Source organism: Gossypium arboreum, chromosome 9 (genome assembly GCF_025698485.1).
Source record: "Gossypium arboreum isolate Shixiya-1 chromosome 9, ASM2569848v2, whole genome shotgun sequence".
Taxonomy (NCBI): Eukaryota; Viridiplantae; Streptophyta; class Magnoliopsida; order Malvales; family Malvaceae; genus Gossypium; species Gossypium arboreum.
In genome coordinates this window covers 89,058,658-89,073,621 of record NC_069078.1, presented here as the reverse complement: position 1 = coordinate 89,073,621, position 14,964 = coordinate 89,058,658, and the positions used below count along the sequence as shown (strand labels likewise).

The following is a 14,964-nucleotide window of genomic DNA, read 5'->3' as shown; positions in this document are numbered from 1 at the left end:
AAATGAGGGATTTTCAAATTTTCAATGTCTTCTCCATCATCAAACGAGCCTGAAAATTTGCATTGGAGCACAGGTAAGGCATGCCTGTACAGTGGGCTGTTTTTGGTAATTTCGTTAATGACGATGTTGTTGTTAAAGTTGTTATGTTCTAAAGTTCAGCCCGAATCGAATCCAGCACCGAGCAATCACTTGGAAACACCAATGTATCAGCCGAATATGAGTAAATTAGAAGATTATGATATGCCGGCATCAGACGAGGTGTTTGTTATTATGGCCGGTGAAGAAAGTCCGAGTTGCTTGGCTAAACCGATGGTGGCGGTCGCTTCCGTTTCTCAGCTGTGTGAGCAAGTATGAAAGGCGGCGAATTTTGGCGAATTGAGGCACATGAAAATGCTTGGCTCGTCTACGTGGTGAATTTAGATATTTAAATTGTAATTACGTAATACAATGTTTAATTGCTTATTACAGTTGTAAATATAATGAATATTGTTACGATTATCGCAACAATGATTCTTTTTTTATTGTTAAACAAGACAAGTATGAAAGACAAAGTATGGGATATTAATTTTACACTATCAAAATCATTGGTATTTAAGATATTTTATATGGAATAATATTTGATGTATCGCCAAGACATATGTCCTATGTATTATCGGTATATAATGGTATGACACATTCTTGTTAAATTAAACAAAAATATGAAAAATTATAAATAAATACTAATAATTTTATTTCAACATAATTAAATAACAATCATAACTATTATGAATAAATATTAATAATTTTCCAAATTAGGATATATGTTTAAAAGTTAAGAGTATCGACATTTATTTATAATTAATTATTATTTAATTATGTTTTAAAAAGTTAATTATATTTATTTATAAGTCGTCTATTTTTTTTTATTTAATAATGAAATATCATATTATTATTCATTGATGGTATGTCTGTTGAGTATAAAACATTATCACATTTTATATTTACAACGTAAATTATTTTTAGATGCAATCGATTGATTTTGATATTTCGTATTGTATTTAAAATACTTTGTATTTACATATATTTTATAAATTAATAACTTACATTACACTCTTTAAAAAATGCTATCTAAGTTTTAATATATTTGTGTATTTATATGATTTGTTACTTCTCATATCATATTTGACTTTTTCTATATTCCTATTATATGGGGTTTATTATAGGCAAGTTTAGCCCATGCACTCTAATAAAAACATGGTAAATATCATTCCAAAGATATATGGGTAATAGGATGATTATCATTGATGTAATTTTATCTTTTAATTTAATGATTTTGATTTTTAATTTTAAAAACATAAATATTTATTAAAATAACGTAATTTTATCTTTTTATTCGAGTTAAAAATTAATTTTTAAAGGAGGAGTTGGACTTGACCCAAAAATAAAAATTTATTTATATAATTTTTTAAATTTTAAAAATAAAATTAATATAATAATAAAATTATGCTTTGCTGCTTCTAAAAAAAATTATTCATTTATGATCCTTTAAAACAATTTCCTAGTTACACAAAATTTCAACAGATATTTCAAATCAAACTACAGTTCTAATTTAGCCCAAAAAGTACACCTGCAACGAGTAATGCATAACAGTGTTACGTGGAGGAAAGTTTACCTTTTTATTTTTTTCCCAATTTTGCTGTTCCTCATCCATTTCCGCCATTTCTTTTCCGCCACTTTTACTATATATTTTCTCTCTTCACTTTAATTCTTTAGCTTAGTCCAGTTCCAAATCGAAATCCCAATAACATGTCTAAAATTTTACTCTTCCAAACTGTTCATTCAACGCCCAGAATCCATCCCAGAACTGTTACTTCCATCCTCTCAAAGCCTCTTATAATCCCATCAGTTTCCAAATGTTACTCTCCCATCTCTCCATTTCATTCCATTTCTTTGCCAGCTCTTAAACACCATTTCCATAGCCCAAGCTTTTCGTTCCCTTCTTCTTTTTCAACTCGAGCTTTCGATGATTCTTCGTCTTCTATCGAGACCCAAAATGAAAAAGAAGAAAAAGTTGTTGAACAATTGGAGATCGAAGAGTATCCTAGTGGGGAAATGGAGTATGAGAAAATTAGTGGGTGGAAGAGTTTCGTTGTTAAGTTAAAGATGCTTATTGCTTTCCCTTGGCAAAGGGTTCGAAAAGGCAGTGTTTTGACTATGAAACTGCGTGGCCAGGTTTGCTTCTTCTCAATTTCCCTTTTCTTTAAGCTTATTTTCTGATCTGGCAGTATATATTGGGAATTCACACTAATTCAAGGTGAAATGAATTCAGTTCTGAGGATCTATTTTGTTTGCAGCAGGATGTTATATACATTTTTTAAGAACATTGTTCTTCATTTTCTAAAGAAACAATGTTTTTAATCTTGTTCAGCTGAGTTAATATGCTTGATCGTTTGATCATATTTAGTTTCATATTTTATTCGTTTGGTAGGAAATAGTTGTTGAGAATCATGAAAAAAGAAAAGGTGTTATTTGCTTATGATAATGGTGACACTACTTTCATGTGAAATGAATTCAGTTTCAGGAACTATTGTGTTAGCAAAAGGATTTTATATCCATTTTTTCAAACATTGTTCTTCACTTTCTAAAGATTTCAGTGTTTTTAATCTTGTTTAACTGAGTAGTAAATGTGTCTTATTGTCTGTTTGATAATCATATTTTCAATTTTTATTCATTTGGTAGTAAATACTAAATAGTTGTGCTGAGAATCCTGAAAAACAGAAATGGGATTTTGCTGATGATAATGGAGATACTACTTTAAGGTGAAATGAATTCACTTTGTTGAAGGATTACATCATCCATTTTTTATGAAAATGGTTCTTCATTTTTAAAGAATTCAGTGTTTTTAGTCTTGTTTTAGCAGAGTTGTCAATACGTCTGATTTTCAGCACATGTCTTGATACTTTAGATTTTTATTTTTTGCAATTTGAAAAAGGGAAATCTGGGTAAAGATAAAATTATATGATTTAAAGGTTGCTTAACAACGGCACCTGGATTAGTTCAAATGAACCTCCTTATTGCCATTAATTTATATTTGAACTTCATTTTCCCAAGAAATTGTTTGCATTATTTAGCTTTTTATAGTTTTTTTTTTTGGATTTGAAAAAATTCTGCTCTTTCCATGTTCAGATATCTGATCAGCTAAAGAGCCGTTTCTCTTCAGGACTCTCTCTGCCACAAATTTGCGAGAATTTTGTAAAAGCTGCATACGATCCTCGCATTTCCGGTGTCTATCTCCACATAGAACCTTTGAACTGCGGATGGGGAAAAGTTGAAGAAATTCGAAGGCATATTTTGAACTTTAAGAAATCAGGTAGATTCATTTAGTTCATTGTCTCACTTCAAGTTTGATATCTGTGCACAAATTGAACTGTTGGACAACTTTGGGTATTGTAATCCACTAAAAACCAGTGAGTTTATTCTTTGAGAAGGAAAGTAGCTTCTATGACCAAAATACTGTTAAAGAACCTTGAAAGCAGTTTTTAATTGACAAGTACATGATTCAATGTATGCATATATGGATTCTTTGGAGTTCAGACTATGCAAGCTTAATGGCTATATCTTAAGTTTAGCTTGGACTTTAAGTGTTTTTTTTTTTTTTTAATAACTTTTTATTTTGGATAACTATTTAATTTTTCAAGCATATTTCTCCCAAATTTAAAAGTTAACATATAGTAATGTATCTGAAGAAAACAAGTTTCTTCTATCCAAATGTTAGATTTGATTTAAATACTTAATTTATTGTTAAAGGAATTAAACTGGAAATTTAATCTTTTATGGAACTTATAGGTAAGTTCATCATTGCTTACATCCCTGCATGTGGGGAGAAAGAGTTTTACCTTGCTTGTGCCTGCGAAGAGATTTATGCACCACCAAGTGCTTATTTTTCTTTGTATGGTCTGACTGTTCAAGCTTCATTCCTTGGAGGTTAGTTGACTGAAATTTCTCTCGTATTTTCTGTTCTTTCTTTTGTTAGTCTTTCATTTTATTGAGAAGCTTGCAAATAAGGGAACCTTACCCTTATGGTTAAAGCACCGGCGATATGGTTTTTAAATAAACATCTGTGGGAGATAATAGTCTAGGACCAGATGGTTTAATATTCATGCTGTTGGCTTCAATTAGCTTGTAACTAACGCTTAGTTAAATGCCTTTTAGCGGAGTTTTTACAATCCTTTTAACTGTTGATGGCACTTTTAAGATTATTAAAGTGACCCTTGGAAAAGAAAATAGTCTCAACTGCCTCTATTATCTTCATGGCCTAAATTAGTTGGACTCGGGGTGAGTGTTTGATACGGATGTTTCCCACATGGGTATATTCGAGTTTTCCTTTTTAGTTTTTCAATGTATTGGAGGGTCTTTGAGGGGGCCGTATTCCCTTACCAATGTTTAAATATGTGCCAGACTCATGGACACGAATGCCTTAAGAAAAATGAAGAGTTGGAGCATCCTAGATTCAGGAACCTGTAGGTAGTCTGTTTGCATCTTATAGATTTATAAAATAATTCTCTTTTCATCGCTTTATTTTCTTTTATTTACCTCCTTGTGATAGTTATAGTTTCATAATTTCAACTTTTCGTCTTCTCTGTTTAATAGCATTTGTTAATGCCATGCTGTGACTTGAATTTAACACTAGGTTGGTGGTCTAAATCTATTTGCAGGAGTTCTTGAGAAAATTGGAATTGAACCACAGGTTCAAAGGATTGGTAAATACAAAAGTGCTGGGGACCAACTTACACGGAAAAGTATGTCTGAAGAAAATTGCGAGATGCTTACTTCATTGCTTGATAACATATATGGGAATTGGCTGGATGTAGTTTCCTCTTCAAAAGGTGTCTTTTACTCTCTCTTTTTGTTGTGTTTTTTATTTCAAAGCATAAAAGAAAATTTTTGCTCACACAAATCTTATACAGGAAAGAAACGAGAAGATGTTGAGAACTTTATTAATGAAGGGGTCTATGAAGTAGAAAAGCTAAAAGAGGAGGGATTCATAACAAATATACATTATGATGATGAGGTAGAATCATCAGACAGTTGATAATAGTGCTCCCTATCTCCATGTTGCGTTGATTCTTCATTTTTCTCGAAGTACTTGTGTTCGATGTCTATCCAAACATGGGTATGGGGAAGTGATCCTCCAAGAACTCTTCTAATACACAGAAATCTTGAAAAAATTGAACATACCTGTGTTGGACAAATCCATGTCCGGTACTTATACACTTGAGTCTGAGCAGCATCACCCTATCTCTTTAAGAGTTGTTATGGGGTAAAGGTTTCAAAGATGTAGAGCCCTTAAGAGAATAAAAAGGAAGAAAAAATATTCTAAAACATAGCAACTATGTATCCAACATTATTTTTATTTTAAGTTTTTTGAGGTACATAAGCTCGGGCTATTCAAACTACTTCCTCTCTGCACTATTTGCCTGCATTGTAACATATATTGAAGAATGCGGCTGAGAGTAGTAAAAAAATGTCATGACGGGTTGGTCTATAGTTTAATTCTAAGTGAACTGTAGAAATTTATATGACTAATATTTGATATTTGTAACTTCTGCAGGTTATCTCAATGTTGAAAGAAAGGCTTGGTGTCCACAAGGATAAAAAGCTTTCTATGGTTGATTACAAGTGAGTTCTTTCGTTTTTTTCGATATAATCTTCAGGGCATTGAAATTTCTATATTACTTCTTGTCATTTCAAAATTTTGAAGATAATACATCCCTACAATATTACCTTAAGGGAGTTCCAACTTCCAACCATTGAATCTTTGAATTGTCAACTTGAAATTTATAGCCCTATAGTTTCAAACCCCTTGGAAAAAGGTTGGTTAGATAGGTTTATCTTCATTGTGTGGCTTGAACCCTAATTATATGCACATCTGAAGTCGTACATTAAGCTGAGCGTTATGGTATATGCTACTGTTCATCATATAACCTCCTAATCTGGTTGACCAAAGACTTACATTATGAAATGTACTATAAATTTCATTTTCGATAATCTTTGCTTTTTCCCCTTTTTTTTTTTTTTTTTGTGTATATAATGTTGCAATGCATGTTTAATCTATTGGACACTTGTATGTTACATTCCTTATCTTTTTATCAAAGGAATATCATCTTTAATGGTGTATATAGTTTATACACACACACTAGTATAATATTTATGCCATTGCTTGCAATTTTAATTGCTGTGCATTTTACTTAAGATTCCTCTTTCTTTGTAAATGTAGGAAATACTCCAAAGTTAGGAAGTGGACTCTCGGTTTAACAGGTGGTAAAGACCTAATAGCTGTGATCAGAGCTACTGGGAGCATTAGCCGTGTGAGGAGTCCATTAAGTTCGCCAAGTTCTGGTATCGTTGCAGAGCAAATCATTGAGAAGATTCGTAGTGTCCGAGGTATACCTCATTTTAACTTGCATGCAATGATGTGTAGATTGGGGAAAAAATCCAACTCTAAAGTTTTCATATAGGAGGACCATATCCTATATCTAAACACTTTGTATTGACATATAAGTTAACTGCAGCTCATGCAATTGATCATTCTCATGAAGTCAAAGATACAAAATATTAGAGAATTAGGTTTCAAAAGATAGAAACAAATGTATTGTCAAAAGGGGCTGATTTAGAGAATTTGAAATATTAGAGTATTATTTTTGATAAAATGGACCTACATTTATCACATCAATAAATGTTCCTTATAAAAAAAGTCTATGATAAGACCAATTCGTAGCTTTTAAATTTCAGCCTTCTACAGTAGCATGCATGGTGTTGGGTTGCAGTTGTTTACTTGTTTATTCATAAAGGCTATTAAATCATATTCGCTACTAAAATATGCAAATATATATTTTTCTTGTTGAAATGCAGAAAATGGAGTAAATTAAATCATGGATTTTACAAACCTCACTTAAGTGTTTTTATACCACAAAATGGCTAATTTTGAATTCCTTTGGTGCATACTGTTATTTGTATCCAAAATAAAATCTGTGTGCAGAAAGTGTAAGATTTTACTTTCTGTATACTTGCTGCTTTATTTAGGTTGGTTACGGGTAACCCCCTTCCCCCAAAGTAGTTTTTTAAAATAATACTTTTTTGTTTTACTGTAGAATCAAAAAGATACAAGGCTGTTATCATACGAATTGACAGCCCCGGAGGTGATGCTCTTGCTTCAGATTTGTAAGTGATTTTAAAGATTGACTCTTTCTAGTGAATATTCATTTAAGGATCTAATTATTGTTGAAACAATTAAGAATATATAAGCTTTCAATATCCATGCAGTATCTTGTTTATCTGTAAGTGATGCATGACATTATGTGTCATCTTCATTCTGAAATCCTCAGATCATCCTTTTAATCTTTAGTCATCGAATATTTTACGGTCATTTTGCATATTCCAATGAGAAGAGAATGTCATAAAAAAATCTCCCCGTTTTCTCTGATATGAGATATCATTTTTGTTTCCCTACCCTTATGTATAATGCTGAATTTTGAAACTCTTGTATTATGTGCTAATCTTCATCATTTTAATTTCTTCTTGAAATACATAATATAATATTCTACATCGGTCCATTTACTAACTATAGTTTATGTTTACAATATCCAGAATGTGGAGGGAAATCAAACTTTTAGCTGCATCGAAACCTGTCATTGCATCCATGGGTGATGTGGCTGCTAGTGGAGGATATTATATGGCTATGGCAGCTCAAACTATTGTTGCTGAAAATTTGACTTTAACTGGTTCAATTGGAGTTGTCACAGGTGAACTAACTCTCTGAAATTTGATAAGCATGGAGTTTGTATGACTAGATACTGTTTCTCCAAAAGATAGCTGCAAAGGACTTTAAACTGTGGTCTGGGGGTGAAAAATTACAGATCTAAAATATTTGAGTTACAAACTTTTTTGGGCTCCTCCTCATCTGAAACTTACAAGATACTTTTAAAAATTCTTTAACCTTGAAAATCAAATATTATACTGTTAAGAACAGGCTTTTTCTATTCCGTCTTATTCATAAGAAATTACATAAATATTTATACACATAGTAAGCCTAACTTAGGAAACTCTATACTAGGAAACAGACTAACTCTAGGGATGCTGTCTAAAAAAAACAACCTTAAAGTTAGGGATAGTAATCAGTAAAATATTTACAGAATCCTATCTGATACACTTAAATATTCCTTAATTAGTAAACTGTAATCTGACACTCCCCCTCAAGCTGGGAAGTGGATATCATCCATTCTCAGCTTGCTTACTAGTTTTTGAAACAACTTTCCAGACAACCCTTTGGTAAGTATGTCTGCTAGTTGACCATCAGTGGACACAAATGGAGTGCAAATTAAGCCACTGTCCAGTTTTTCCTTTATAAAATGTCTGTCAACCTCAATGTGCTTCGTACGATCATGTTGAACTGGATTATGTGCAATATTGATAGCAGACTTATTATCACAATACAACTTCATTGGACCTTCCCACTTGATCTTCAAATCTTCCAAAATAATTTTTAGCCATAATAGCTCACAAATTCCAAGAGCCATCGCCCTAAATTCAGCTTCTGCACTAGATCTAGCCACAACATTCTGTTTTTTACTCCTCCAAGTCACAAGATTGCCTCCTAGGAAAGTGCAATAGCCCGAGGTTGATCTTCTATCAACCATAGACCCTGCATAATCTGCATCAGTATAGGCTTCAAGGGTTAAATTCTCCCCCTTTTTAAATAGGATTCCTTTACCTGGCGTGCCCTTTAAGTACTGTAGAATTTGATACACAGCTCTAAGATGTGATTCTTTGGGGTTGTGCATAAACTGACTTACAACACCGACTGCATAGGCAATATCTGGTCTGGCATGAGACAAGTAAATGAGCTTCCCCACAAGTCTTTGATATGAACTTTTATCAACTGCTGCATCTTCTAGTGCATCTCCAAGTCTGTGATTCACCTCTATGGGTGTGTCTGCTGGTTTACATCCCAACTTACCTGTCTCTGTCAACAAATCAACTATGTATTTTTGCTGAGATATGAAGATTCCTTCCCGAGAGTGTGCCACTTCAATACCAAGGAAATATTTTAACTTTCCGAGTTCTTTGACTTCAAATTCTTTTACTAGGCATTTCTTTAAATTCTCCATTCCTTCCAGGTCATCACCAGTCACTATAATGTCATCTACATAGACTAATAAAGCAGTCACTCCCCCTGAAGAAGAGTGTTTTACAAACAGAGTGTGATCTCCTTGACTCTGTTTATACCCCAACTTGAGCATTACTTTGGTAAATCTTCCAAACTAAGCCCTCGGGGACTGTTTTAGTCCGTACAAAGCCTTTTTTAGTCTGCAAACTACCTGTCCTGTATTTGGACCGAATTCTGGTGGAACATCCATATAGACTTCCTCCTCAAGATCACCATGTAAAAAGGCGTTTTTTATGTCAAATTGCTGTAATTTCCAGCCTCGGTTGGCAGCTAGTGACAACAACACTCTCACAGTGTTCATCTTTGCAACAGGGGCAAATGTCTCAAGGTAGTCTACTCCATACATTTGAGTGTACCCTTTAGCAACCAATCTTGCTTTGTACCTCTCCAAAGAACCATCTGATTTATACTTCACTGTGTACACCCAGCGACATCCCACTGGTTTCTTTCCTCTCGGTAATTTCACTAAGTCCCATGTCTTATTTTTTTCAAGAGCTTCCATTTCAACCTTCATGGCATTTTTCCAATTCTCATCTTCTAATGCCTTGGATACTGTTTTGGGAATGGAGATAGAATTTAGGCTAGTAAGAAAGGCTTTGTGGTTATGGGACAAATTTTTGTAAGACAAAAATAAGTACAAGGGATGTTTTGTACAGGCTCTAATCCCTTTTCTAATAGCAATGGGAAATTCATCTAAATTTTCAGTAGTTTCAGTAGTAGGTTCAGCAATTACCTCAGGTTGTATAGGAGGAGAAGATGATTGAACTTGCACGGTGCCTTCTTCCTTGAGTAAACCAGTAAAGGACGAGTAGTGTCCTGAATCCCTCTTTGTGATTTGGGTGTATTAGGCTCTGTTTCAGGTTGCTGGACAGGAGCTGGAATGTGAGTGTTTGGTTGCTGGACGGGAGCTGGAATGTGAGTGTTTGGTTGCTGGACAGGAGCTGGAATGTGAGTGTTTGGTTGCTGGACAGTAGCTGGAATGTCAAGAAGAAAGAATTCTCTGTCCTTATCTTCTGTGAATAAGATCTCCCCCTGAAGATAAGGACGAGTAAAGAAATTCTCTTGTTCTGCAGAAGTAACATCCGCTGATACATAAAATTTTTTTGTGGCTGGATGATAGCATTTGTACCCCTTTTGAGTGGAGGAATAACCGAGAAAGACACACTTGACAGCTCGTGGATCAAATTTTCCTCTATTTTGAGAATGTACATGTACAAAGGCAACACAACCAAATATTTTGGGAGGAAGGCTACTTGAAGTACTAAAATCAGGAAAGAATTTTGCTAGAACTTGCATAGGACTTTGAGATTCAAGGACTTTTGTAGGCAATCTATTTATCATATGAGTAGCAGTTAAAACAGCCTCCCCCAGTATTGTTTAGAGACATTTTTTTGGAACAAGAGGGCTCTTGTAATAGCTAAAATGTGACCATTTTTTCTTTCGGCAACACCATTTTGTTGGGGTGTGCTAACAAAAGATGACTCATGTATAATGCCTCTTTCTTGGAAATATGGTGAGAGAAACTGATTGAAATAGTCCTTGGCATTGTCGACCTAAACCTTTTATTTCAGCTCCAAATTGTGTTTTGATCATCTTGTAAAAGGTTGGAAAGACAGACCTTACATCGATTTCTGTTTTAAAAGAAATATCCAAGACACACGGGTACAATCATCAATAAAGGATACAAACCACCGAGCCCCGAAATATTTGAAATAGTGGATGGTCCCCAAACATCACTATGAATAAGAGTAAAAGGAGCGGATGTTCTTTTATTGCTTACGGAAAAGAGGTACGTTTATGTTTTGCAAGTTCACAGACATCACAATGGAATTTTTCAACAGTTAATCCTTTGAACAATGAAGGAAACATAATTTTAAGGACTCTAAATGATGGATGACCAAGGCGGAGGTGATGGAGCCAAATTTGGTTTTATTGGTTTTAATAGATTCGGATATGAAAGATAATGGTGAGGAATTGAGCACTAACTTCTCCTTTGGATTCCTCAAGATAGTATAGGCCATTTACTTCCTTAGCATGTCCAATCATCCTCCTCGATTCATTCTGAAAAAGACATCGATTGTGATAGAAAACCATACTACGTTAGAGTCTTTGGTAATTCTTTGGATGGATAGAAGATTGGTAAATAGTTTTGGAACATGAAGGACATTTTTAAGAGTAAGGGTTTTGTTTATAACAATATCACCCGACCAGCCACTGTGATCACAAAACCATCGACTCTTGTTATCTTTCTACTACTAGGACAAGGTGTATATGAAACAAATTTTTGTGAGGAGTGGGTCATGTGGTCTGTAGCTCCTGAGTCAATGACCCAAGAACTTTTTGTGGGTATATTCGAGGTTTTAGAATTTTGAGAAGAGGATATACTTGAAAAAACCAAACCACTAGTACCTATTGAAGGAGATTTTTTCCAATGATCCCAGCAGATTCTTCAACTTCTCAATTTCTTCTTTATTGAACTCAACAGATGATTCTTGAGAATTCCCTTCTCCAGTGTTGCTGGTTTTGACAGTTTCAGCCATGTTTCTTTTGAACAAATTCTACAGGCTTGAGGGTTGATCGGGAATGAGAAGAAGTTGCCAGACAAAGAAAAAAATCCCAAAATTTGAGCTAAAAAAACGGCTCTGATACCATGTTAAGAACAGGCTTTTTCTATTCCGTCTTATTCATAAGAAATTATATAAATATTTATACACATAGTAAGCCTAACTTAGGAAACTCTATACTAGGAAACAGACTAACTCTAGGGATGCTGTCTAAAAAAAACAGCCTTAAAGTGAGGGATAGTAATCAGTAAAATATTTACAGAATCCTATCTGATACACTTAAATATTCCTTAATTAGTAAACTGTAATCTGACACCTACATAAGCCTTTCAGATTCTGTGCAAGTCATGAAAATCAATTTGATTTTGTTTTCCCTTTTGTCTTGCTTGCAGGGAAGTTTAACTTGGGGAAACTATACGAAAAAATAGGATTCAATAAGGAGGTCATTTCAAGGGGAAGATATGCTGAACTTCTTGCAGCTGAGCAGCGACCTTTCAGGTGAATGCCATAGTTTTGTATTTCATTTAGATAGAAAATGAAAAGATGTCAGGATTTCTGTATGATTTGATTTTGGAATCTATGTTACTCGGATCTAGGCGTGAGTGTTAGTTACGAGTATATGTCCAACACAGGTGTGTTCAAGATTTTTAAGTTTTTCCATATATTTTGAGTGTCCTTGGAAGGTTATATCGAGGGGAAGATATGCTGAACTTCTTGCAGCTGAGCAGTGACCTTTAAGGTGAATGCCATGGTTGCATATTTCCCTTGGAAAGTGAAAGATGTTTGTTTTAGGTGTGAGTGTTAGATATGAGTATATGTGAAACATGGTATGTCAAAAAACTTCCAAGTTTTTACATATATTTTGAGGATCCTAGGAAGGTTATATCCTCATATCCATGTCTTGGTAGGTCTTTGGCACACAAGCACTTGAAAGAGTCGAAATAACGTATATTTGAATTCTAAAGCCAAGTTTTGGCCCTTTTCTATTAATTATTTTTTTCTTTTCTTAGCTGTTCTCTTCTTTGGGGGGTTTTAGATCACATACAAACAGCTGCTTTTCTGTTTAGATTCTCTTTTTATTAAAGGTTTACTTTTGGTCACTCAACTTCAAAAAGTTACAAAATGGTCATTGAAATGTTCGAAAGTTTGTATTTAAGTCACTGAACTATTTGAAAATTTTATATAAGTCACTATGATGTTAAGTTTTCTTTTTTGGTCTGGCTAGAAGAGAAGGGGAAGAAGAGCTTTTGATTGGTACAACTGGTGTGAATAAAGCAGCAATTTTAATAGCCTAGTGACTTAAATAAAAACTTTCGAATAGTTTAGTGACTTTGAGTGTAGTTTACTCTTTATTAAATTAAAATAGAACTAACTTTAATATATACCAGGCCGGATGAAGCTGAGCTTTTTGAGAAGTCTGCGCAGAATGCTTATAAACAATTTCGAGACAAGGCTGCATTTTCAAGATCAATGCCTGTATGTTTATTTGTTTTCATCTTGAGTTTTAGATGTAATGTAAAGTTTCTGAAAGGGGAAAAAAAATCTTAATTTGAATCATTCAACAGGTAGAAAAGATGGAAGAGGTTGCACAAGGTAGAGTCTGGGCAGGTAAAGATGCAGCATCACGTGGTTTGGTTGATGCTATTGGGGGACTTTCTCGGGCTATCGCCATAGCAAAACATAAAATCAAGATACCACAAGACAGGCCGGTTAGTACTTTTAACTCTTTCGTTTTAGGACACTTGAAATTTGTTCCAAGATATTAGAAAGGTTTTGTATGTCAATTTTTGATGAAATACCATAATTAGTCCCTTTTGTTAAAAATTGGCGTGGCTAATAGAATAACCAGATAGTTACACCTGGCGTGCCACGTGTACATCATTCTAATGTACATAGACCAATTTTTAATAATAAAAATGGATGGAATTTTTAACAGAATGACCAATTTGCTTTTTGATCTAACAAATAGGGAGTAATTGGCCAATTTTTTGAGTAAAGGGGGCAAAATGCAATCTGACTCCTAGTAGTACAAGTCTTCATGGTACTTTTACCGCTTTTGCATCTTATTCTCATCCTAGTTTTTTTATTGTAAGATTTGTTATGTCTATTAGTTTTTGGTCATGAGCTACTCCACATATTTCCCGTAGGACAAAGCATCACTCTGTTTCATTTATGTTCTCAGTGACTGATGTTGTGGAGGAAATTAAGTAATTAGCATTGTTAGTAGCCACCTACAACAGGAAATTAAGCGACCGTATATCTGTTGAGTACCGAAACAAAATTCTGTATAATAGAACTGCACCCTGTTATAGAATAGAATATGATATACATTTATGGTATTCGGCATCGATAATACATAATCTTGACTTGTGATTTCTTTGCAGACAACACATTTTCATTTATCAGAATAAGCATCTTTTGTTGTCTTGCTCGAGCCAAGGGCATTTAAGTTATTCTTCATCCGAAACAACTTTTACTAAGATAGTGTTTTCGTGCTTTTGGAAATATTTGATGTATGTGGTAATAATGGATTAGGTTACCCTCGTTGAGTTATCGAGACCATCGCCAACACTACCAGAGGTGTTAAGTGGGATAGGGAGCTCCATAGTCGGAGTAGACCGAACGGTAAAAGAACTTTTGCAAGACTTGACGTTTTCCGACGGGGTTCAAGCTCGGATGGACGGAATTATGTTCCAGAGATTGGAGGGATTTCCCAATGCTACCCCACTCATCAGTTTGATAAAAGATTACCTCAGTTCACTTTGATCTTAAACAACTATTTTGGGGGGGGGGGATATTTTTGCTCTTTTGTCAAACTATATTTAAATTCAAAAAATCATGAAGTTACCTTTTTTATGTTGAAACTTTTTTTTTTATCCCTGTAATGTTCAATATATGTATTTAATAACATTGTTTGCGGTGGTGTGATTGAGGATATTTTATAAATACACATGTTTACTTGTCACGTTTTATGGAAACCGGATTGGCTGAAATTTATGCAGTTGAATTAGTTATATAATGGCTAAAAATAAAATAGTTTACTTGGTCTTTTATTAGGTGTAAAATTATATTGTTCTTTTTATTTAAAGAAATTTGTCTTGATTTTATTTTATTTATTAAAATTTGACAAATTAATCTCTTTATCTTAGATTAAAGAGCAGATTTTTTTATTATTTATTAAAACTAACGTTACAT

At 33.8% G+C, this 14,964-nt stretch overlaps 1 protein-coding gene across 2 annotated transcripts; it reads left to right on the top strand.

The window, feature by feature from the left end:
- The first annotated feature begins 1,578 nt into the window (after positions 1–1,578).
- Positions 1,579–14,715, top strand: LOC108457273 (serine protease SPPA, chloroplastic). 2 transcript variants are annotated; one of them, XM_017756247.2, is made up of 13 exons: positions 1,579–2,211; positions 3,166–3,349; positions 3,826–3,963; positions 4,695–4,865; positions 4,947–5,050; positions 5,591–5,658; positions 6,257–6,423; positions 7,131–7,200; positions 7,627–7,781; positions 12,162–12,267; positions 13,158–13,245; positions 13,335–13,478; positions 14,154–14,715. In XM_017756247.2, exons 1-13 carry the CDS (start codon positions 1,786–1,788, stop codon positions 14,178–14,180), a joined length of 1,848 nt encoding a protein of 615 aa, XP_017611736.1. In that variant the 5' UTR covers positions 1,579–1,785; the 3' UTR covers positions 14,181–14,715. The 2 variants fall into 2 exon arrangements, with proteins under 2 accessions (XP_017611736.1, XP_017611735.1); XM_017756246.2 differs by having other exon boundaries at positions 1,590–2,211; positions 14,305–14,715.
- The last annotated feature ends 249 nt before the right edge of the window (positions 14,716–14,964 follow it).